Below are 24,276 nucleotides of genomic sequence, written 5' to 3'. Positions count from 1 at the left end.
GGGACACAGATCCATAAAAATACAGGATAACAGAAGTAAATGCTTCTCTCTAGTGGTGATCAAGGGTATTTTAACACAACCCACATCACATTCTTTTCTTCAACAAAGATGTCTGATACTAAGATTTTTCCTTTTGACATTTTTTAAACAGTTATGTGCATACTAAATACTAACATACTACATTTTCTCAACATGCAGTGTGACACAGTAGTTAGGTCACAGCACTTTTATTTGTTAAGCTTTTTCACTGGAGCTTTACAGAACATGTAAGAAAGAGTATATGCTGCTATTTTGAACAAACGAGAGAACACAACGCAGTTAAAGAATAACGTGCTTTAATTTCAATATTGACATTTAGTCATTTAGCAGATGCTTTTAAAGTTTTATCCAAAATATTTGAATAAACTAAAAATAGTAAAATACTGCATAGAAGAATACATATACACATATGTGACCCTGGACAACAAAACCAGTCTTATGGGTCAATTTTTCAAAATTGAGATTTTTACATAATCTGAAAGCTGAATAAATAAACTTTCTATAGATATATGAGTTGTTAGAATAGGACAATATCTGGCTGAGATACAACCGTTTAAAACTCTGGAATCTGAGAGCGCAAAAAAATCAAAATATTGAGAAAATTGCCTTTGAAGTTGTTAATCAGGGGCACTGTGGCAGACCATCCACTCACAAAAATAAGGTTTTGATATATTTAAGGTAGGAAATTTACAAAATATCTTCATGCAACATGATCTTTACTTAATATCCTAATGATTTTTGGCATAAAAGAAAAATCGATAATTTTGACCCACACAATGTATTTTTGTCTTTTACTAAAAATGTTCCCGTGCTACTTAAGACTGGTTTTGTGATCCAGGGTCACATGTGAATGATTTACTATGCATAATTGTCTAAAAGTATACGTATAGTTTTATTACAACAGTGATTAATGATTGACATTGAGGTTATAATCACTTTTACATTTTTTGTGCTATCTACCATCAGCAAAGGAAATATTAACAACATAAATAAATAGGGTTGCACAGATCCCATTTTTAAAGAGTAACAATATTTTTTTCTAGTACTCGCCGATACCGATGCCTGTATCTCTTTTTTTTCTTTTTGGTGAGGTGTCAATTTTCCAAGCGTAACACAGTGAGACTAATAAAAATAGAATAGCTTCATAATTACAAACAACTCCATCTTAAACACATCATGAAAAAATAAATAATTTATGTGTTTGTCACAAACTTTCAAAGTACAAATTTCAATCAGTTCTGTCAGTTATGTCACATGAGGTATCGGTCTGTGGTATCATGAGCATGAGTACATGAGCTTAGTAACTGTACTGGTAACAGTGCATCCATATAAATTAATATATCAAGATAAATAAAAACAAAACAGAAAAGACATAAATAAACACAATGTGCTGGAGAGCTGAATGCCAAGCGACTCCATCAAAGGTAAGACTATACACAAGCATACATAAGATCTCCACCATCAGCTGCTACATTGACTTCTGATTGATTTATTCCCATGATCTAAAGTGATACTTCACCCAAAAATGAAAATTCTGTCATGATTTTCTCACCTTTGAGTTGTTCCAAATCCAATTTGTTCCAAATGATGAACACAGAGAAAGATATTTGGAAGAATGCTTATAACCAGACAGATTTGACTACCCCCACCATTGACTACCATATTAGGATAAAAATTCAATGGAAGTGAAAAGTGCCCCAGAACGGTTTGCTGTCCTACATTCTTCAAGATGTCTTCTTTTGTGTTCAACAGAACAAAAAAACGATAAAGTATTTTTCCTACTATGGTAGTCAATGGGGGGGCAAAATCTGGTAAATCCGAATTTTAATTTTTGGGCGAAGTATCCCTTTAAGGCTAGTCCCAGACTAATTTAAATGTGTGTCTTGATTGAAAACAACTTGCACTGACATATCTTAAAATACAGTTTATCAATGCGATTGTTTTGTCTCAAGAGGCACACCAGTAATGTTTTATTGTGATGCATGTTTTTAAAAACGAACGAAATATCCTAATTTAACGAAGGCCTAGCGCTGGCAAGCTAATCCCTGTCCAGGTAACGCCCCCAAAACAACAGAAAGGAAGTGACATCTCTGCTGTGCTGTTTTTAACCTGACAAAGACATCGAAGCATAAACTGAAAAGCCAGCGTAGAGGGGCTCAGTGAACGTGGTGTTGAACGTGTGGAGGTGTGCGAGTGTGTGCGAGTCAGACACACTGTAGTAGGACAGAATGCCGGCCGGCTCGTCCAGATACACTCCAACTCTGTTTATCTGGGCTGACTGGACATCTATGTCTGTGGATCTACTATTATGCCAAGCCTGGAATCGGTCAACAGTACCAAAAAGACTCCAAGACTTGTCATTCCATCCGAATTTACAATCACTTCCTCCTTTCTTTTTAATTCCTCTATATGTCACCGCTATACAAGCCCCTCCAGTCCATTCAGTTTCCCAGTAACAGCATCCTGACAGACGCTCTTTACACATAACCTGCTCAAAGTGATCAAATCTCTCTGGATGATCAGGATACGACTGCTCCCCGTCTATACACATCACTGTTCTCTTTTCCTCGCACAGAACGAGACGAGTGTTTGCTGTGTCTGGATCCAGTGTAAGATGGACGTTATCTACACACAAGAGATAGACATACATTGTATTATTATATGACTCTGAAATATTTGACTCTGATTGGTCAGTGGTGGCCCTCTACATTGAAATATTTTAAACCAGTGGTTCTCAACAGGGGGGCCCCAGCTGACTTTCAAGGGGGCCTCAGGATGACAAATCATCTTAAATAAGACAAAATTAGCATTGAAATATATTTTAAAAACTAAAAACCAAGATATTTCGTATTATTTGTACATTGTTATATTGAATAAAACTTTTCCAGTTAATATCAAGCTCTGAAATGTTTTATTGGGTAGAAATTTCGAGTTTTTTTTGAGCGTGGGGGGGGTGTGCTTTAAATATGATTGAATACAGTGGGGGCCCTTGGAGTCAAAAAGGTTGAGAACCCCCGTTTTAAACTATTTAAAATGTTAGTTTGAAATGACTAATGTAAGCTGCCCCTCTATTGCCATCTCTGTTTGAAACATAACATTGCAGGTTACTTTACATAACTTTATGCCAAAATAAAACTGACATTGAATCTGATCTGACAGATCTACTTATAAATCATTATTATAAATCAGAGTAGACGGGCTAGATTAACACAAAAAATAACAAAATATGTATCATAAAATAAAATGTGTCATGTTCCCTTCTGTAATGTATTTACATGTAAATATTTTAACCATCTCAGTAACTTAAATGCTTCTCCGCGAATATTATAAGATGAATTATTTGGCACATTATATGATTAATTTAATCAAGTTTTAAAATTGACTGACAGCCCTCATATTTGTAAAAATGACCACTGAATTGTACAGTTGTACAAGTCTCTTTCCAACATAATAAAGACCATAATACAGTTAGGTCCATAAATATTTGGACAGAAGCACATTTTTTGTTATTTTAGCTGTGTATCAATATGTTTTCGAGTTACAGTTTTATAATAGATATTGTCTTAAAGTGCACACTCTCAGCTTTATTTAGAGTGTATTCACATCCAGATTAGCTGAAGGATTTAGGAATTACAGCTCTTTAATATGAAGCGCCCCCCTTTTTCAAGGGACCAAAAGTAATTGGACAGTTGAATAAAAAGCTGTTTTATTCACATGTATGGGCTTTTCCTTAAATAATTTTGTCATAAATGAAGCATGTTAAAGGTCTGGAGTTGATTCTACATGTGGTGTTTGCATTTGGAAGCTGTTGCTGTGAACCCACATCATGGGGTTCAGGGAGATCTCCATGCAAGTGAAACAGACCATAGTTAGATTTTAAAAACACTACACATCCGTCAGAAAGATGCCAGGAACATTAAGAGCGGCCAAATCAACAATTTGGGACATTCTGGGGGGAAAAAAACACACCGCTGAGCTCAGTAACAAAACAATCCTAGGCGTCCATATGAGATCAAAGTGGTGGATGATGACATTATCCTCTCCATGATAAAGAAAAACATCTTCACAACTTCCAGACAAGTGAAGAATTAATCCGGATGCTTCTGTCTTCTGTTACATCACCAAAAAAACACCAGTGACCCAGTGCCTGAGGACGTCATGCATGGAAATGGAATCACACTGCCTGAACACTATTTTACTGAAGATGTTGTATGCTCATATCATGAGATATTCCAAGCCTTCTCCATATCTTTTATTCTTTTTAGTCTTATGCAGGCTGAAATTAATTTGATCTCTCCAAAAAAATGCTTTCTAGAGCTTGTTCGGCTATTTCAGAAGTCTAATCTACCCATCCTATTCTTGAGGCTTTTGCACCTTGTTGTGAACCCTCTCTATTTTTTCCTTGTATTCTCTTTATTGTTTTGATTGACAAACATTGACATATTTACCTCTTGGAGAGAATTCTTCACTTGTCCGGACGTTGTGAAGGTGTTTTTCTTCATCATGGAGAGGATAATGTCATCATCCACCACTTTGATCTCATATGGACGCCTAGGATTGTTTTGTTACTGAGCTCAGCGGTGTGTTTTTTTCCCCCCAGAATGTCCCAAATTGTTGATTTGGCCGCTCTTAATGTTCCTGGCATCTTTCTGACGGATGTGTAGTGTTTTTAAAATCTAACTATGGTCTGTTTCACTTGCATGGAGATCTCCCTGAACCCCATGATGTGGGTTCACAGCAACAGCTTCCAAATGCAAACACCACATGTAGAATCAACTCCAGACCTTTAACATGCTTCATTTATGACAAAATTATTTAAGGAAAAGCCCATACCTGTGAATAAAACAGCTTTTTATTCAACTGTCCCATTACTTTTGGTCCCTTGAAAAAGGGGGGCGCTTCATATTAAAGAGCTGTAATTCCTAAATCCTTCAGCTAATCTGGATGTGAATACACTCTAAATAAAGCTGAGAGTGTGCACTTTAAGACAATATCTATTATAAAACTGTAACTCGAAAACATATTGATACACAGCTAAAATAACAAAAAATGTGCCTCTGTCCAAATATTTATGGCCCTAACTGTATATTCATCCGAGTTGAAATCATTTTATTTATTTATTTGTATAAAATTACTGCCATTTAGCATGTTAATGCACGCTTGTTTATGAAAAAAACTAAACCCCTTTAGGTCTGACACAAGACCCTGTCTGAGAAAATTGCATTAATGGTGTAATGACTGTACACTCAATTATTTTATTTTATTGATATTTTTTATAGTTTTGCCATTAAAATTAACGTTTGCACAATTTTGTCAACAAAACTTATTTAAAACATTGACATACTGTATGCCTTTATATTATAAAGTTTTGAAAATCATGAGAAGTGTCCTTAAACCTTTGACTGGTAGTGTACCAAATATACGTTAAATATGTGCGTGCGTTTAAAAAAATAGAAAACCTACATTTTTGTAATCCTGGTATCATCCTGGAACTTCCTGCGTGCTCTAAACTAAATGGAAACAAAAAAAGACATGTTTTTACTATAGATTGAGATTATTAAAGGTCTAGTCCTGTGCTTCACCTTGTTCAAATATACACATTTATTTCATTGAAATAAAAATATTAAAAACACATACTTGAGTTTGTTCAGTGTGCAGTTTGGATCATGGAGTCTATCATGGAGCAGCTGAACTCCTGAAGGTCCGGGGTGATTATAGCTCAGGTCCAGTTCTCTCAGGTGTGATGGGTTTGAACTCAGAGCTGATGCCAGATAGCAACATCCTTCCCCTGTCACCATACAGCCAGACAATCTACACGGAAAACAAGGCTCCAACATTCATTGTTTTTCTGCACTTAAATCTGATAAAGTGAGATTTTCAAATTGCACACGCTGCAGGGATGTATTCACGTGGACTGTTTGCTTTCTGAACAAACTACACCATGTCTGCTAAATGACTGAATTTAAATGTCTACATCAAGTGCGACATCTTACCTTTAAAAAACGCTATTCTGGGTGCATTTGGGGGAAAATTTTTAATTTTAGACACATAATATAAAGATATATTAGCTATACAGAAGAAAATATCTGTTAATATGCTCTTGTTCCTCTAAAATGAAAAGGCTAGTTTATGTTAACAATTTAAACAAAAAAGAAATGTAGGAAAAATATATAAGAGCTCTGAACAGCATTCAGGATATTTTGTTAATATTAATGTTAATATTTAATTCACGTTTTGTTAACAAAAGAATGGTGCTACACCACGAGAACATCAGTGCGTGTTGGCATTTGTCAGATCCATGTAAATTAGCCTGTACACACCTCAGTATCTCCAATCTACACTTTGGACTCTTCAGAACATCAGAGATGATCTTCACTCCCGAATCTTTAAGGTCATTGGTACTCAAGTCAAGCTCTCTCAGAGGAGAATCTGATGGTTGTAGAGCTGAAGCCACAATTTCGCAACACTGAGCCGTGAGATCACAGCCTGCGAGACTGAAAGAGAAGACACGGTTTCACTTTCACTTTTTGGAAAAGTTCCGATGCCCAGTGTTGGATAAGTTACTCTGAAAAAGTAATTAATTACTAGTTACTAATTACATATTTAATAGTGTAATTAGATTACTGTACAAATTACTCTCACCAAAAAGTATTTAGTTACTTATTACTAATTACTTTCTATATCCTATATCCACCTTGATTAGTTAAGTGATTCAAGGATAGGCATGAAAGGGCTCTTTTAATTCATTCAAATAAATAATGTAAAACTACATAAAGTGGCATTATTAACTGTCCAAAGTATTACAAATGTGAGAATTATACATTAAAGCACGGATTTTAAAGTTAGACTTTGAATTTTGATGTCAATTCCACTATTGCACACACATACACTCACCTAAAGGATTATTAGGAACACCATACTAATACGGTGTTTGACCCCCTTTCGCCTTCAGAACTGCCTTAATTCTACGTGGCATTGATTCAACAAGGTGCTGAAAGCATTCTTTAGAAATGTTGGCCCATATTGATAGGATAGCATCTTGCAGTTGATGGAGATTTGTGGGATGCACATCCAGGGCACGAAGCTCCCGTTCCACCACATCCCAAAGATGTTCTATCGGGTTGAGATCTGGTGACTGTGGGGGCCATTCTAGTACAGTGAACTCATTGTCATGTTCAAGAAACCAATTTGAAATGATTCGAGCTTTGTGACATGGTGCATTATCCTGCTGGAAGTAGCCATTAGAGGATGGGTACATGGTGGTCATAAAGGGATGGACATGGTCAGAAACAATGCTCAGGTAGGCCGTGGCATTTAAACGATGCCCAATTGGCACTAAGGGGCCTAAAGTGTGCCAAGAAAACATCCCCCACACCATTACACCACCACCACCAGCCTGCACAGTGGTAACAAGGCATGATGGATCCATGTTCTCATTCTGTTTACGCCAAATTCTGACTCTACCATTTGAATGTCTCAACAGAAATCGAGACTCATCAGACCAGGCAACATTTTTCCAGTCTTCAACTGTCCAATTTTGGTGAGCTCGTGCAAATTGTAGCCTCTTTTTCCTATTTGTAGTGGAGATGAGTGGTACCCGGTGGGGTCTTCTGCTGTTGTAGCCCATCTGCCTCAAGGTTGTGCGTGTTGTGGCTTCACAAATGCTTTGCTGCATACCTCGGTTGTAACGAGTGGTTATTTCAGTCAAAGTTGCTCTTCTATCAGCTTGAATCAGTCGGCCCATTCTCCTCTGACCTCTAGCATCAACAAGGCATTTTCGCCCACAGGACTGCCGCATACTGGATGTTTTTCCCTTTTCACACCATTCTTTGTAAACCCTAGAAATGGTTGTGCGTGAAAATCCCAGTAACTGAGCAGATTGTGAAATACTCAGACCGGCCCGTCTGGCACCAACAACCATGCCACGCTCAAAATTGCTTAAATCACCTTTCTTTCCCATTCTGACATTCAGTTTGGAGTTCAGGAGATTGTCTTGACCAGGACCACACCCCTAAATGCATTGAAGCAACTGCCATGTGATTGGTTGATTAGATAATTGCATTAATGAGAAATTGAACAGGTGTTCCTAATAATCCTTTAGGTGAGTGTATATTACACAGAGTATTTAGTTTAATTACATCAGAAGTAACTGTATTTAAATTACAGAAAAAAATAAGAGTAATGCCTTACTTTACTTTTTCAAGGGGAAAGTAATTAAATTACAGTAACTAATTACTTAGTAACTAGTTACACCCAACACTGCCGATGCCAAACCCTCTAAATCCGTCAGGCGACTTTTCGTTCAAATGAGAATTTTTCATCAAGCTCCTACATTTACTTTCAGCAATACCACACAGCAAAATCACCAGTGTTAAAAAGGGTCAAATTAACTCTCACAGTGTTTATATAATTATATATACACTGCGAGTGTTAATTTGACCTTTTTAACACTGGCGATTTTACTGTGCAGATATTTCTATAACAGGCAGAGTGTGGTATGGTAACTCTTATTTTACCATAATATACCAAAGACTGTAGTTCATTATGGGTGTTTAACTATGAACTGCCTGCAATAATACAGGGTTTCACCTCCGTTGTTCCGATCACGATTTAAAATCTGAACCGTAATCTAATGTCATCTCTATGAATACACTCACAGAGCTTTTCTGCAGTTGGTCACAGCTGGTAAAAGTCTCCATCTCCCTTCCTGTGATGTGTTGTATTTCATAAGGTCCAGCTCCTCCAGCACGTTCTCTAACACCTGAAGCATGTATGCTATCGTTGAGCAATGTGAAGCAGAGAGTTTGTTCTCGGTGTGTTTCTCCGATTTCAGAAACTCCACAATCTCTGTAGACAGACTCTGATCGTTCAGTTCAAGCAGACAGAGGTACAGGTTGACGGATCTGCCGGCTGAAAAACCGTGTTCGTTTTTGATTTTGTCTTTGATGTAAGTGGTGATTTTCTGGATGCTCTCGGAGCTGTTCTCCGTGTGCGTCAGGAGACCCTGCAAAAGATTCTGATTGGACTCCAGTGAGATGCCCAGCAGAAATCGCAGGAAGAGATCCAGATGTCCGTTCTCGCTCTGAAGGGCGGCATCGATCACCCCCTTGTGGAGATTGGCAAGTAAATCGAACACTTTCAATGCCTCAGAAGTCCTGTTTACAAAACAATAAAAAACATAAAATGCAGCGAGAAACTCTTGAAAGCTCAAGTGTATGAAGCAGTAGAGTTTCCTCTCATAAATCACAGATTCCTCCTTAAAGATCTCAGTACACATCCCAGAATACACAGAGGCATCAGCGATGTCTATGCCACACTCTCTCAGGTCTTCCTCGTAGAACATGACGTTGCCTTTCATCAGCTGTTTATACGCCAGTTCAGACAGTTTCACGATCACTTCTCGGTTGGATTGTAAATGTTCCTCTGGATCGCTCTCATCTTTTTCGCCGTACTTCTGGTTCCTCGTATTGATCTGAATGAGCAGGAAGTGGATGTACATTTCAGTCAGAGTTTTGGGACTTTCTTCGCCCTGATCTTGTGTCAGGGTCTTCTGAAGCACGGTGGACGAGATCCAGCAGAAGACCGGTATGTGACACATGATGTGGAGGCTCCTCGCTCTTCTAATGTGCGATATGATTCTAATGAACACGCGTTGATCTCCGATTCTCTTCCTGAAGTATTCCGTCTTCTGAGGATCGTTGAAACCCTGGATTTCTGTCACACGGTTGATGTATTTAGGAGGGATCTGATTGGCTGCTGCTGGTCTGGAGGTGATCCAGATGAGAGCGGAGGGAAGCAGATCTCCTTTGATCAGGTTTGACATCAACACACTCAGTGATGAAGTCTCCGTCACATCAGAAACTTTCTCGCTGTCTGCGAACATCGCTGTTATTCTGCTTTCGTCCAGACCATCAAAGATGAACACAACTTTACACTCATCATAAATCTTTGAGGCCAGACCTTGAAGTTCAGGATGAAAGTCAAGCAGAAGTTTGTGAAGACTGTACTGATCATCTTTAATCAAATTCAACTCTCGGAATGGAAGCAGAAACATGAAATCGACATCCTGATTGGCTGTTCCCTCGGCCCAATCCAGAATGAACTTCTGCACAGAGACGGTTTTTCCAATTCCAGCGATGCCTTTAGTAAGAACCGTCTTTATCTTTTCATTTCTCTCACAGTCAGCTTCAGGTAGAAGTTTGAAGACGTCATTGCAGTTGACCGGAGTGTTATGACGTGTCTTGTAACTTTTCTCCATCTGTAAAACCTCGTGTTCTTCATTCACTCCTTTACTCTCTCCCTTTATGATGTACAGCGGTGTGTAAATTCTGTTCAGGGGGGTTTGATTTTCTTGCCGTTTGATTCCCTCAAATAAACTCCCATACTTGTCCCTCATACTGGTTTTGTGTTGGTCTTTAACTCTCCGCAGAACATCATCCGCTGGTTGGCAGGGGCCCTGCTGTAGGTCTCCAGCTGGTTCTATACAGCGCTGAGCGGACCTGGATGCTCCTATGTCTCCACGAGTGTATAGAACAGGTCGAGTTTTAGGTCTTCTAAATCTTGGACAGCCAAAGTCTCCAGAATGACTGGAGTGGTCCCAGTAATGGCTGATGCAATGTCTGCAAAAACGGTGTCCACGGGTGTTAATGACCGGATCTCTTAAAACCTGCTTACAGACTCCACATTTTGACTGAACTTGAATCAGGTCATTTCCATTTTCACTGAAGAGAAATAACATTATTTGAATGATCAAAGAGCATGGCAGAGATTTATGATATAAACACTAAACATGTTATATTAGAATCCTCCATTATTGAATTAAGTATGTTTATAAATGTATTCATTTGATAAATTCAAAGCAAATTTAAACGAACAACAGTTCTCTGTCTTACCTGGGGTCAGAGGTCACTGTTTCATCACTCAATTTAGGAGGTGAGAACATGGAGTTTGTACTCCTCATAGACACACAGCTGGGTCCTGGAGATGCAGATTTCTCTTTCTCCTTTTTTTCCATCGCTTTTAAAATGCACAGATACAGATATACATTTAGCAAAGATCTAACAAACCAGCCATTTCTCAAAACCAAGTATGCCCCCCTGTGTGTTATCTTCATGTTTATCTAGTCCACATGTGTCAAATACAAGGCCCGCGGGCCAAATCCGGCCCGCCCCCTCATTTTATGTGGCCCGCGAGAGCTTACAAATTATTGTATTGTTATTATACATTTTATGTCCACGACCTGCAACTCAACTTTATTACCTGCGCGATGACGACATCTAGCCAGTAGGTGGCAGTGTCCGTATATATCGCAGAAATAAGCCCCTCCAGTGTGATCAGGTTGTTTCTTGTTTCACACCGGACGGGCTTATTTCGCGATAACAGCCGGCTGCTTGTACATTATCCCGCTTATTACACAGGACACTTGCCACATGAGAAAAAAACTGGACATGAAATGTGAATTTGAAATATTTTATTAGCTCATTTTTACTGAATGCAGACCTAACAGGAAAAGCTGTTTACTTTCGGTTTTAAGGTAAGAAACGACGTTCAGATGTCACGAACATTCAATTTGGTTTAATAATTTGTAAATGTAATGTCATATATGTTATTAAAAGACATATTTATATTTAATTTGTCAAAAAAATCTGTCAAAATGATTTGTTGCGTCCGGGTTACACTGTGTTATTAGTTTTGAGAGGTTGTTATCTGGGAATAACGAACCTGCAAATGTGGCGACTGGCCAATCAGAATCAAGCATTCCAACGAGCCGTGTAATAAGTGAGTGATATGATATATAAATATTAATTAGATTACATCAAACAAAGAAAAATTGATGCAGAGGGGAAGCTATTTCAAGAGGGATGGGAAAGCAAATACATGTTTGTGCTTAATGGAAACAAGCCGGTGTGTCGTCTTTGCCAGGAGGCCATCCCTGTTAAAAAAAACAGCATATGCTGGTTTGGTATGTTTTGATGCTGGTTTGTGCTGGTTTAGCTGGTCATGTGCTGGTCCATAGCTGGTTTAAGCTGGTCCAACCAGCATCAAAACATACCTAACCCAGCATATACTGTTTTTTTCAACAGGGGTGGCTGTGCTTAAAGAATACAGTACAATTTACGTCGGCACTTCGAAACCAAACACGGAGCAAAGTATATGCTAACCTTAGTCACCAAGAAAAGCAACAAAAGGTACAAGACTTGAAAAAAACTTACATTTTTGGCAGAATTTGTTTGCAAATGCTTCTGCAAAAAAGTGATGCAGCCGTGAAAGCCAGCTTTATTGTGGCTGAAGAAATCGCCCGAGTTACCAAGTGTTTTTCAGAAGGTACATTTTTAAAGCAGTGTTTGCTGAAGATATGTGAGCAAGTGTGCCCTGACCACAAAGGCCTTTAAAAATGTTAGCTTGACAAGAAACACTATGCAGACCAACTATGTGTTCATACAGAAACAAGTCTTTTATTTTTTTAAATAAACTGTACAATAGTTGTACACTTGAATACACTTTATTTTACTGGTCTTTTACTGTCAAAACTGGGTATTAATTGAGTTATTACCAAAAGGAGTAATTAAATGCAGATGTAATTATGCAGTGTGAGAGATACATTTATATAGTCTTACAGTTACAACCGGCCCTTTGAGAGCAACCATAATACTGATGTGGCCCAGGATGAAATCGAGTTTGACACCCCTGATTTAAAGTATATTTCGACTAGTGTGCGTCACACAAAAGGTCAGATAAAAAAGAAACTGCGCTTTTATCAATCTATCGCCAAAATATAGCCGAAGTGTCGCCGCATTTTGATATCCACGAGAACTGCACAGAAATCCTTAAAATTAGACTGAGATTAATTTGATATTCAAGATATATTCTTAAAATTCCAACGCACTTGTCGCATATTCTTACCTTTTCGTCCTCGGCAAACCTGCAAACTCCCACAAACGTTTCAGTTACTTGTAAAGCCGGTTTCAACATGTTTATCCATACTTGCCACGCCTCCGGGCGGCTATTTCCGTTATAAACTAATCAATTATCGAATTAATTCGCTTTGCGATTAAGTTTGTGTACATTTAAACGTATTATTTACTTACGTAAGATTATGTTCTATACTATTCTGTGTATATATTTATTTGAGTTTACGGTACCTGTTAGGTAATATAAATGCGTTTGATATGGTTACAGTAATAAAATGCAGTTGATATTTAGAGATATGTTTATATTTCTGTTTTTTTTATTTCTACGAGTCGCGTGTCCTTCCATGAATAATGACATGGTGGATTCTTTCTTGTGGAGCGCTTTCTCTGAAAGCTGTCTCCTTATTGCCCTCCAGCCCACACACTGGACCTGCATCCACCAATTCTAAATGAACCGAAATATGTACTAAACAGCTCCTGGAGGGCTAGTTTCCTGCAGTTTAGTTCAAACCCTGATTACCTAAACCATCCAGCAATACAGTTCTTTAGCCAAAGATTTACATTGTGAAAAACAGCATGCAAAATGAGTCCAAACTATATTGTGGTGCAGTGGGCATATTTGAATGCAAGGGCTAATTAAAACAGAGAAGTTGCAAAATGGACCCAACGTTCAAGATTTAAATGACCGTTTGTGTTTGATTTTTTCTTGTTTTGATGACATTTCAATTGGAACTGTACAATTGTGATTAAATTGTTTTCTTATTCAACATGTTGTTTACATGACAAATACATTGCACAATGCAAGAGAATCAAAGATTTCTTCATTTTTACCCCTACAACGCTGGTCTTCTTAAGGCACAATTTAGGACATGACATGATTCACTGATAATGTAAACTCGAAATTAAAGACTTAAAGCAACTGCCAAATCAGTCCACACATGTGGCAGTGGTACACAATGAAGATTCAATTGTAAACACACAATAGCTTTTCATACAGAAAGTATTCAAGAAACCACAAAACTAAAAAAAAGAACATTTTGGCACAGAGAACACTACTTATCATCACCAAGATCATTTTTTATCTAGTTAGTCAGTGTTACACCGTGTCTACACCGAACAAAAGACAATAGAACCCATTATAATTTCAAATATTGTCCAAATTGGATGCGGCGCGACAGTCGGATTAGAACAAGCCGCGTCCGACACATGTTAGTTTGGGTCTGGTACACAGAGCAAGTGAATTTTGTGTCGTTGAGACTAGTAGGCAGGTACTGAGCTCCTGTAATCTTTGAGCGGTTTGTTAATAATCCAGCTCATAATTAATCAATATTATCAACCAGAGAAACAGTCCTTGTTTGATCACTTCTCAGCGCTGTGAATTGTGGGATTTGAAGGCGTCCCAGCCAGGTGTGTCTGTCCAGCTGTGCTCTGGGAGCAATAGCACCTTCAGTCTGTCTGGCAGTGGAAGGGCTTTCACCTTCTCTTCAAAGGGCCAGGGTCGCAGACAGTGATGGATAAGTCTTCTACAGAGGCACCTCAGTGGCAGCGGCTGGCTCTCCTGGTCCTTCAGTTTGCTGTAGAGCTCCAGGAGCGACTGATGGGCGGAGACCTGTTCCAGCACAGGGACTTCGGATTGAGGGAATAGAGGAGGTAAGACCGGTGAGCAGACCCTGGCCAGATCCAACAGCGCTTCAGCTTTAGCAAAGAGATCAGCCACGTCAACATCGTCTGAAGACTCACGCAGTACCTCAGCCAGACGAGTGAATATCAGTCGCTGACCCGTCCAGTAGGAGGCGCTGTGGTGAGAGCAGAAGAAAGAAGCCCCGTGCTGGAGCAGAAGGGCAGCCAGGGGAAAAAACAGGTCAAAGTTCTCCAGGCTGGTGTAGGTTAGGGAGGGTTCCCACACTTCTCCATCAGCAGCGTTCAAACAGCAGCTGGGGTCGGCACCGTGGCTAAGAAGGAGATGTGCCACATGGGTACAGAAGTGCCTGATCTCCTTGCCATCCTCCGGACTGCTGTCTAGAGCTTCCTTTACCAGGAAGGTCAGCGAGGACATGGAGGACTCGCCATCGTGCGTAGCGGCATTCACATCTGCACCTGCACAGGACAAATATCAGCATCAGCACTGTAAAAAATGTATGACGTCTGGTTTTGAGCACTTAAGCACCTCTTTCTAGAAGCAGCTGTATATTGTCTGTGTTGTTGACCGTGAGTCCATCGCTGATGGCCAGAGCATGGAGCAGCGCGGTTTTTCCTGACAAAGAACAAGTTATTATACATCTTGTATAGAGAATTATAATATAAAAACAAAAATTTTAAGGATATTTAAAATTAGAATGAATAGGTTAGTGTCTAAACATTTAACACTTTGCAGTGCTAATTTTGTGCATATAGACTTTATTTTATTAAAAATATATATTATTTATTTGTTGAAATACCATTCTTGTCTTTTGCATTTACGTCAGCCCCCAGGTCCAGAAGAACACGCAAACATGGCAGCCTGTCTGCCTCCTCACCGGCCAAGTCAAGAGGACTGCTTTCATGAATCTGTTAGACAGGAAAAACAGCATTATGTTTTTTTTTGTAGTGTCACAAAAGATTCGAAGGACTATCACACGGCAGGTTGCTCTCACCCTGTCCCTCTTGTCAATTTCAGCCCCGTGACCCAGCAACATCTGAACCATGTCCGGTTTGTTCCTCATCACTGCAATGTGCAAAGGGTTGTAGTATGATACAGGGTCTGTAAAAAAAGAACAAAGACAAATGTCTGATGTTTCCATTATAATCGTTATCAGAATGACCACTGAAACATTTTTTTAATAATCATGTCAGATGTCATGCGTGTACCCTCGAAGTTAAGGTCAGCACCATAACGCAAGAGCACTTCTGCTGCACTGACCAACCCAAGTTCAGCCACTTTAAACAGAGAGCAACTGATTCCCTCCATGAAGACCGGAGACTGAGACTCTTTATCTAGAAGCTCCGCAAGATCCCGACAGATGCTTTCATCATCACCTTGCCTGTAATATACAACATATATCAACTCATGACACACAAACAGTGGAGTAGAAAACCTCATCCAACAGACTACCTAGAGATTCTTAATGAAAACTATGCTATCCACCTTATTTCTACAGAGGTTTTTGCAGTTGGATGTTCTCTGACATTATTAAATGCTAATAGAACAAGGCCCAAAACTCGCTATAAATTACAATAAGACGTTTATTGGTAAACAGATTATGGTTCATTATGGTAATGGAAACCATTGGGCTATAATTTGTTTCGAGCAGGGTATGGTAACGTTAGTGTTTTAAATGAGACTGAGATGCTGAATGACATATCTGTAGTGTTTTAAAGGACGCTTGAATGTATACCTGCTCCGTGAATGCACAGACATCACAGCGTCCACCAGAGGCTGATACTCATACACGATCCTCCTGAAGCCGTGTAAAAATGGCATGTTTCCCCCCCGCTGACCCACTGTCTCTTCACGCTTTAAAAAAAGAACACATTCGTGCAAAACATACGTTTTGGACAAAGCAAAACGATTTGTTCAAATAGCTCTGTAGCGTGTGCAAAACTTACGAGACACAAAACACTGAGCAACTATTTAATTTATAAGAACCAACGTTCATTTTAAGCTTTTAAATAATGCACATTCATGCAATAGAAAACAGACCTAGTTTATCAGATGGACCACACCTCAGAAATATCGCATGTTATGCATTTAACTTACCCACTGTAGAACCGGAAGCAGTTCCTCCCACATGTTTCAAACAGAGCGAACGCTGCTACAGTGGAACTTTTATTATTTTATCTTTTCAAAATAAAAGCCGGTTTTCGTGAACTTCACGTAAAACGCTTATTTAATTTCATGAACAGTATTTTAATTATATCATTATACTAATGTAATAGAATTACAGAATTCTGTGTATATCATGTTATTAATTGTATTATTTTAAATAAAATTACAATTAATCAACGTGTTGGGATTCCCTTCAAAATGACAATGCATGTTAAAACAAGATTTTGCAATTTGCCAACATCCCCATCTGGCAAAGCTCTTTAAATGTAACAAATGCTGATAATTAAGAAACGCAAATAACTAAATACGGTGTAAGTATATTTAGTTAGTGTGATATTTATTGAATTTGGACAAGGCATAAATACAGTAGTGTTATTGTGCAAGCGAATACATTTCAGTGACATTTTCTATTCCCTCAAACGCTCTCATTCATTCACAAAGTCACACAATCCACAAGGCAAACAAAGTATTACATTAACCCCTTCTCCCATTTAAGTTAAACATTTTGGCTGCCAAGCACTGATGAGGTCCACATAGTCACAAACAAGCATCATATCCTAAACCAACAAAAATAGTAACGTCAGTCCCAAAACAAAGATAACAAAGCATGTGGTCCCTTAATTGTCAACTGGAGTTAATTCAGACGCATCGAAAACAATACACCATTACAACAGTCATCTTTACATTTACAGTAGAGATCTGTAGTTTAATTGCACATGATTCAAGTCAGCCCGCATGTAAGATGCTGTTGCCAAGTTAGCGAAAGCTTGGAGTTGCTGTGGTTACTTCTGCTCTCGTCTCCAGATGATCACCATTCCAGTGGCGTCAGATGAGGCCAGGAGGCTTTCGTCGCAGTTAAAGCTAACATCCAGCACGGGCCCGCTGTGGCCCTGCAGCTTGTTAACGATAGCCTTAGTGTTGCGCTCGACATCAAAAAAGTAGACACAAGCGTCCTCGCTGCCAGTGACTACATAAGAGAAAGCGTTATAAAGATTTAATTTGACTTTGTTTAAAACCGAGCAAGCTGCGTATTTTCAGCTGTTAAGTGCATGTAAATGTTAACAGAGCAATAAAACAAATGTTTCTTCAAACACTTATATTAGATTAGTCTTACCAACACAAGCTCCCTGTCTGAAGGACATGAGGGGACAGAAGATGCTGTGTAGCAGTTGAGATCCATGTTGGATGGGGAAACTCCTCTTTTGTTGTAAAGTCCCCTCATTATCCACAACCCTGTGAAAACCCATTCCACATTCATCAATAATTCATCAGTAATTGACAACCTCTAACCATCTACTAATGTACAAAGATTTGGGACCGACAATCCCATCTAAATGCAAGAGTCACTGTTGAAATTGAGATGGTTGTCATTGTGATTTTTATAATTTAACAATTTTCCCAACTAATATTATCGACAAAAAGTATTGTAGTATGCCCATTTATCATTTAACTACACATCATTTAGTAAAAATTGCTTTCTGACCTATACAGCAGAACTTTGTTGACACAGGCATTGATGAGCAGGGATGGGTCCCGGGCCTCTCGGCTGATCCATGAGCGTGCTGAGATACTGGAGATTGAGCTGCCTTCATTAACTACCAGCCTTTTAGCTTTTGTCAGTTTTCCTATGGAAGAGAAACCTCAACTTCACATACTGATAAACAAAATCCTTACATATACTTCATTACCCATAATACATAAAACGCTTTTTAACATATTCTACCATGCCTAAAAAAAACAGATTCCATAAGGTCAATATGGCGGTATCGCCATACCTGTGGCCATGTCAAAGAGGAAGGAGAAAATGCTTCCCCTGTCATCACCAGCCCACAAGATTCTCCCTGGAGCATCAAATGAGAGCGAAAGAACTTGACCGGTGAGTTTACTGGAGCCTCCCTTTACTTTCTTCCCAGTGGAGATGTTCACCACCTGCAGGAGGTGTTTACTGTTACCAACCTATGAACGCAACAAAGGACACATTTGTTAAACTGTAAGACCTGCAACAAATACGATAAAAACAAATGTAATAAAATAAGAAACAATAATGTGTTGTTTGTGCTTTACCACAGTGAGGTTGTTGTTCATGGGCTGAAAAGTACAGCACAGGAGTTCGCTTCCTTCTGGGTCGACCACCTCTCGGATACAGCGCCCATCCTCTGTGTTCCAAATACGCAGTGTGCCGTCTTTTGAAGTGGACACAATGATGTCATTGCTAAGCGACCAGGCAAAGTCAGTGACGGGCCCTGCGTGACCCTTCAGCGTCACCTTTACAGTCGGTGGAGGTGGGGAGAGTGTCATGATTGACAACGTTCCATCCAATGAGCAGCAGGCAAGGAGGTGCTTGTCATCATTTGCAAACTGCAGCCGTGGAACTAAGAAGATAAAATAGTAGAGAGTAAAAAAAAAAAGATGTTAGTCCAAATCTGGGAAAATGATCAATAAAATACTGCAGGTGTTAATGACAAAATTAAACGCAGGAAAACAAATAGCACCATGCAGCATCTTATTTCAACAGTGGATATTTGTAATCGTATGGAAATGAGTTGTGTCATCAATGGCACCCTCACCAGCTGAGTCGACATGCTGATCAAAGATGTGATGCATGCCAGCAAATGCGTAGTTCTCACTAAGGGTGGTGTCACCTGCCATGGCACGACTGGCTTCTGCCACTGAGGTGGGCACCAGACTACCTGGAGGCCTGGCACATGAAATATCAACATAAAAGTTACATTTTTTAAGGCAACCACAAGCAACACAATAACGACCACTCGGTGCACCTCAGCAACCACCTACAACATGCTAACAAATGTGACTTTAAACACTGATAACAGCCAGATTCCGTTTTTTACCTTTCATCGTACACTGCTCTGTTCATCTGGGCTTGCAGCTGGTAAGAACCTCGGCTTACTGATCTTCGGTGACCTCTGGCACCCTGAGCCCTGGGATCCTCCTCGAAGTCCTTAAAAAGAAAGAGAAGAAAGATAAAAAAGACAAGGGTCTGGAAGGAAGTGAGGATGCAGAAATGCATGAGATGATCTTAAGAGTCTTCAGCACTACAACAAACACATGAAGCCCATCATGCACAAAGAGCTCACAATTCACATGCACTGCAGATCTCACACAACACATTGACCTGGATCTTGATTTCTATTTATATCGAGAAATATATAGACGTTCTATTTTGCCTTCTGCCTGTTTTTATTTTGCAGGGCTTATTTCAGCCCAGTGTTCCTAATCGGTGTCTTTCTCAAACCCTCTTCCCTGTTTTTGAGTTGACCTAACCTCCATGCGATCCAGTGTGGTGCGGGAACTGCGCACACTGCTGGCTCTGAAGCTGCTCTGCTCTGAGAGAGGCCCGTAACGCAGGGCGAGCAACTGACTGCGCAGACGCAGGTACTGCCTGCGCAGCCCCGGCTCAAAGCCACACTTGGCATTCTCGCGGAGCAGCTGGCTGCGCCGGCGGATGTACTGCGTGCGGAACTGGGGGAACGTAGGTGTGCGGTAAGCATTGTACCTGAGGAAGAGAGAGAGAAAGACAGATGAGTAAAGGGAATGAAAAATGAAAAATAAAACATGACATCTGTTAAACAAGGCTTACGTTCACACATTTTGTTGAATGCACAGGATTCATTCACAAGGTTACAACTGAGAAATTGTGTCTAGAAGATCTACTGAGGATGTCAGTGAGTGCATCAAGTACAGATTTGCTGATACAATGACCCAAAAATGTTTCTGGACCTTTAAGTCACTCATTGAAAGTATGAATGTCACTCCATTAGCCATGTCTTTCTCCCACACACTTGTGTATGTTAGCATTTGTCTTCTACTTTACAAGCCGTTTCTTAAACATGATGTTTACGAAATGATGTTCCATTGCACATCCAGACACATGTCACACATACAGTACATTCACATGCAGTATACTGTACACACATACATTACACATGCAGTTTGTTAGACACACCTTGCGTCCACTGCCAACACCTGCTGCCAAACAGCAGCCATGAGATCCGCAAACACACAGATGCAGGAAACACAAGGTCTGTAAAATGTAAAATACAAAATACGCTAACGTTACTGTGTAAACTAAACCAAGTACGATATTTCACGCAGATCCCATTTATATGACATATAACGTTATCTTATAAACGACACATTTATGCATAGCATTCATCATTTTGACCTATTAGCCGCAGCCTAGCAAATAAGCTAACAACAACAACAGCATTAAATGCTGAATTACACACCAAAGAAAACGTGCCGATCACCAAACAGCTACAATATTTTAACAATTTTATTTCTTAACACATTTGACTTGCTAAAGTTCAGTGTCAATGTATAATTTTACTATTTAAAGACACGTACCGTGCGCCGTTTTCACCGGTGCATTCTGTCTGACAGGATTGTCGCTATCACGTGACCGACCCGCCTATCAACGACGCCTCTGCGGTGCGTGACTTCACGGGGCGATGCGCAGACATGACAAGTACCGCGAGAGCAAATTGAAAGCATAGAGAGCCGTCTACTCTCGCGGTACTTAAATGTCATAGTCCAATCGGTCTGCGCAGCGCCGCGTAAAGTCGAACAAATGTTACCTTGACAACGCTGCCCTTCCGTATCTAGAACTACATGTAAACAATTTTGAAATATTTTTGTCACAAAACACCGTTTGCAATTTGCACTGAAGTCAAACAAATATTACATTACATGTACTCCACCTATACATAAAAAATAAGAGGTTTTAAACTTATTTATTTTTTCTTGCATGTAGAGTCAATGAACAGTAAACATATGTCTTAATGTTGAACAGCAAAACGTTCGTATTCAAAAATAAGTCATGACTTTTAAAATGTATGACTGAGCAGTGTACATGTGACATGAATCACAATTATTATTACAGAATAGCCTATTCTGCATGATTTGTTTAATAGATAAAAGATAGGTGTAGGTTGACATATGTCATTTGGCTTCATGGTATCTATCTATTAAATTCTTGGTAAAGCTAAATCTGAAAGAAAACATTGTGTTTACTGGTAATTAAACTAAAATTAAACTAGTTCAGAGTCTGTGGACCCATACATTTCATTATACATTTCAAACTGGAATATACAAAATCAGAGAACAAATATGAATGTCTATTGAGGGAAATGCTATAGCCTACAAGAGGGACCCATTTATCTTATTCAGCGAAATTAAAGGATTAACTGTACAAAAGATACATATGGCACAGGATTACACCAGAGCTCAGCAGAGGCCCAGCGCAGAGCCAAAGCTGACGGAGCTCTTTGCTTGTTTCTGCTGCTCTTTCCCGAAGGGGCCCAGCACATGTAGCCATTCAGGGGCCTGGGCCATAAATAAGAGCCCTGCCCGCCGCTCAGCACTGCTTATTCTAAAAGGATACAAGGACTTTGGAGCACAGCCAACATACCTGGAACAAAAGGTAAATAATGAATGAAAGGTTTTATTTATATAAAGTAATCGTTTTTTTATTAAATTAGAGCATGATACTGTCAGACAAAACTGCTGTAGCCTATTAAATTATAATTTTGAGTTATTTTGACAAAGACATTTGTATAATCAAATGGCAATGAAGCGCAGGGAAATAAAATGGAATGACCTGTTTTGATTTTAGGTAATAAGACGGACAAGAAATCCACAAGCACAAAGGTAAAACTATCTAAATATACGTTTTTATTTATTGCACATGAAAACAAACCTGTTTAATCTACCCTTCTTGACGATTATTCATATATTTTTGTGTTTTTATTTAAAAAAGACCATATTACAATCTAAAGTGTCTGAAGCCATTTACGTCAGCACTGAAATCTCTTAATATGAATTTGAAACTTTCTTTCAAACTTGACGTTGATTTTTTTTCTCCTTGTAGCAACCTCAGAGTCCTAAGGAACAGCCGAAGAAAGGCGATCAGAAAGGAGATGACACCAAAAAGCAAGGAGGTGAATATGTTGACAAATGTAGGACTGACGAGTAAAATGTGGCTTTGCATATATCATGAAAGTCATGGAAAATAAAACCTTTGTGCATTTCCTTCAATGATGGCTTGCAGCTAGAAATGTGTCACTGATTTGTTCTGATAAACAACAGGGTAAAAACAATGCTAAAAGCAAATGATACAAGTTTAATAAGCCTTGACTGTCGTGCAATATTATTATAGACTGTCAACATTCAGTGTGGGAGAGATAAAAGGGAGAATATCTTGACAGAAGCGAGAGAGAAAATTGCTCTCTCCTTTCTATCTGACATGGGGGGTAATTCGATTTTATTATATGGTTCCTGTCAACATATCTGTCTACCCCTCACAGGAGAGCAGAAGGGAGAGAAGCAATAATTTCCAGGCCTTCGTGAAGCTGGCTCTGGAAACTCCCGGGCCCTTGTCGACACAAACATGGCGGTCCCCGGGGTACACAGGGCTGAGGTTTGCTCCTCCCACTCAGCCAATCGAAAACAACCATCTCAGAATCGCAAGACAGAGCTCGGCCCAAGCCTCTGTAGCAACCGTCTGCCACATCTGTGTCTTCTCTCGTGGGTCTCAGGTTTGAATACCACTGCTGTTCTTGCTCATTGGAAGTTGAGCCAGAATCAGAGACTCTGTGACCCCGCCTCATCTGCTCACGATGACTCCGCCCGTGTCTGAATTCCTAACTGTGCTGTGCAAGTTACTAATAAACATGATTTCCAAAATTTGGAATTTTGATTGCTTTGTAGGACTAGTAGAAGCAGTGCAAATAATAAAAAATGTTTTTTCTTTCTAGAACAGTTCTAGAGAGTAGTTATAGTCATCCCATCCTAACTCCGTTTTTAAACAAATCTATTTTAGTACAGCGAGTCAATGTCTGGGCATTCAACCAAATCAAAAGAAAAACAAATATAGGTGTAGTGTAGAAATGCATCAGAGACAGTGTTTAGACACCATGGAGGCAAAGAAGCATGTCTTGATGCATGATGCATTTTTTAACCTCAGACATTTATATTTATTCCAATTTTACCCATAACAGAGTGTCCTTCAGTATTTTTCATATATGTGTGTGTGTTTATTGTGCATTCCAATTAATATCGATCAATAAAAAACATGATTTTTGAAAATGTATAAAAACGGAGTTTGGAACCAAACTCATATATATATATATATATATATATATATATATATATACACACATATGTAAATATATATATATTTATTTATTTATTTATATATGTATATATACACGCACGCACACACACACATCACACATGTACGCACGCACGCACACACACACATACGCACGCACGCACACACACACACACACACACACGCACACACACTCATATATATATATATATACATATATTATTTAACAAAGATAAATGACAAATAGCATATATGCTGTCTATGTTGCCTGTAATTCTTATGGCTGTATTGATTTAAATACCAAATAGGTCAACTATGAACTAGACCCATTTTGTCTGAGTAACAACAACATGTACAAAGGTTAAAAATAAATAAGAATAGATGTAACAATA

The 24,276-nt window shown here is 39.1% G+C and overlaps 3 protein-coding genes and 1 long non-coding RNA gene across 5 annotated transcripts; 1 reads left to right on the top strand and 3 right to left on the bottom strand.

Annotated features, from left to right (window-relative positions):
* Positions 1-233: 233 nt before the first annotated feature.
* si:ch211-255g12.8 (NACHT, LRR and PYD domains-containing protein 3) lies at positions 234-13,628 on the bottom strand. The gene is made up of 7 exons (XM_057356088.1): positions 12,943-13,628; positions 10,932-11,055; positions 8,697-10,760; positions 6,360-6,533; positions 5,677-5,850; positions 5,503-5,549; positions 234-2,664 (listed from the first exon to the last, which is right to left on the bottom strand). The coding sequence occupies exons 2-7, from the start codon at positions 11,051-11,053 to the stop codon at positions 2,144-2,146; spliced, it is 3,102 nt and encodes a 1,033-aa protein (XP_057212071.1). The 5' UTR covers positions 11,054-11,055; positions 12,943-13,628; the 3' UTR covers positions 234-2,143.
* A 126-nt stretch (positions 13,629-13,754) lies between these two features.
* On the bottom strand, positions 13,755-16,737 carry asb6 (ankyrin repeat and SOCS box containing 6). 2 transcript variants are annotated; one of them, XM_057356096.1, is made up of 7 exons: positions 16,687-16,737; positions 16,325-16,443; positions 15,798-15,970; positions 15,584-15,690; positions 15,389-15,497; positions 15,118-15,204; positions 13,755-15,047 (listed from the first exon to the last, which is right to left on the bottom strand). In XM_057356096.1, the coding sequence occupies exons 1-7, from the start codon at positions 16,717-16,719 to the stop codon at positions 14,317-14,319; spliced, it is 1,359 nt and encodes a 452-aa protein (XP_057212079.1). In that variant the 5' UTR covers positions 16,720-16,737; the 3' UTR covers positions 13,755-14,316. The 2 variants fall into 2 exon arrangements, with proteins under 2 accessions (XP_057212079.1, XP_057212080.1); XM_057356097.1 differs by having other exon boundaries at positions 16,630-16,706.
* Positions 16,738-17,061: 324 nt separating this feature from the next.
* wdr13 (WD repeat domain 13) lies at positions 17,062-21,185 on the bottom strand. Its single transcript, XM_057356093.1, has 10 exons — positions 21,121-21,185; positions 20,720-20,797; positions 20,038-20,269; positions 19,605-19,714; positions 19,323-19,453; positions 18,820-19,127; positions 18,531-18,711; positions 18,239-18,380; positions 17,870-17,988; positions 17,062-17,722 (listed from the first exon to the last, which is right to left on the bottom strand). The coding sequence occupies exons 2-10, from the start codon at positions 20,758-20,760 to the stop codon at positions 17,538-17,540; spliced, it is 1,449 nt and encodes a 482-aa protein (XP_057212076.1). The 5' UTR covers positions 20,761-20,797; positions 21,121-21,185; the 3' UTR covers positions 17,062-17,537.
* Positions 21,186-22,033: 848 nt separating this feature from the next.
* Positions 22,034-23,491, top strand: LOC130567756 (uncharacterized). The gene is made up of 4 exons (XR_008964635.1): positions 22,034-22,195; positions 22,388-22,422; positions 22,643-22,712; positions 23,079-23,491. It is a non-coding gene; the product is annotated as an uncharacterized LOC130567756 (long non-coding RNA).
* The last annotated feature ends 785 nt before the right edge of the window (positions 23,492-24,276 follow it).

Source organism: Triplophysa rosa, linkage group LG17 (genome assembly GCF_024868665.1).
Source record: "Triplophysa rosa linkage group LG17, Trosa_1v2, whole genome shotgun sequence".
Classification (NCBI taxonomy): domain Eukaryota; kingdom Metazoa; phylum Chordata; class Actinopteri; order Cypriniformes; family Nemacheilidae; genus Triplophysa; species Triplophysa rosa.
This window is presented reverse-complemented; position numbering and strand designations above follow the sequence as displayed.

Coding starts and splice junctions, on each gene's coding strand:
- asb6 (XM_057356096.1), bottom strand. CDS start 16,719: ATGTGGGAGGAACTGCTTCCGGTTCTACAGTGG. Junction 15,971..16,324: donor TCTGTGCATTCACGGAGCAG/GTATACATTCAA, acceptor TGTATATTACAG/GCAAGGTGATGATGAAAGCA. Junction 15,048..15,117: donor ACAGCTGCTTCTAGAAAGAG/GTGCTTAAGTGC, acceptor TGTCCTGTGCAG/GTGCAGATGTGAATGCCGCT.
- si:ch211-255g12.8 (XM_057356088.1), bottom strand. CDS start 11,053: ATGGAAAAAAAGGAGAAAGAGAAATCTGCATCTCCAGGACCCAGCTGT. Junction 5,550..5,676: donor TGCACACTGAACAAACTCAA/GTATGTGTTTTT, acceptor GTTTCCATTTAG/TTTAGAGCACGCAGGAAGTT. Junction 2,665..5,502: donor GATACCAGGATTACAAAAAT/GTAGGTTTTCTA, acceptor TCTTGTGTGTAG/ATAACGTCCATCTTACACTG.
- wdr13 (XM_057356093.1), bottom strand. CDS start 20,760: ATGGCTGCTGTTTGGCAGCAGGTGTTGGCAGTGGACGCAAG. Junction 20,270..20,719: donor GTGTTGGCAGTGGACGCAAG/GTGTGTCTAACA, acceptor TCTCTTCCTCAG/GTACAATGCTTACCGCACAC. Junction 19,128..19,322: donor TCAGCATGTCGACTCAGCTG/GTGAGGGTGCCA, acceptor TTATCTTCTTAG/TTCCACGGCTGCAGTTTGCA.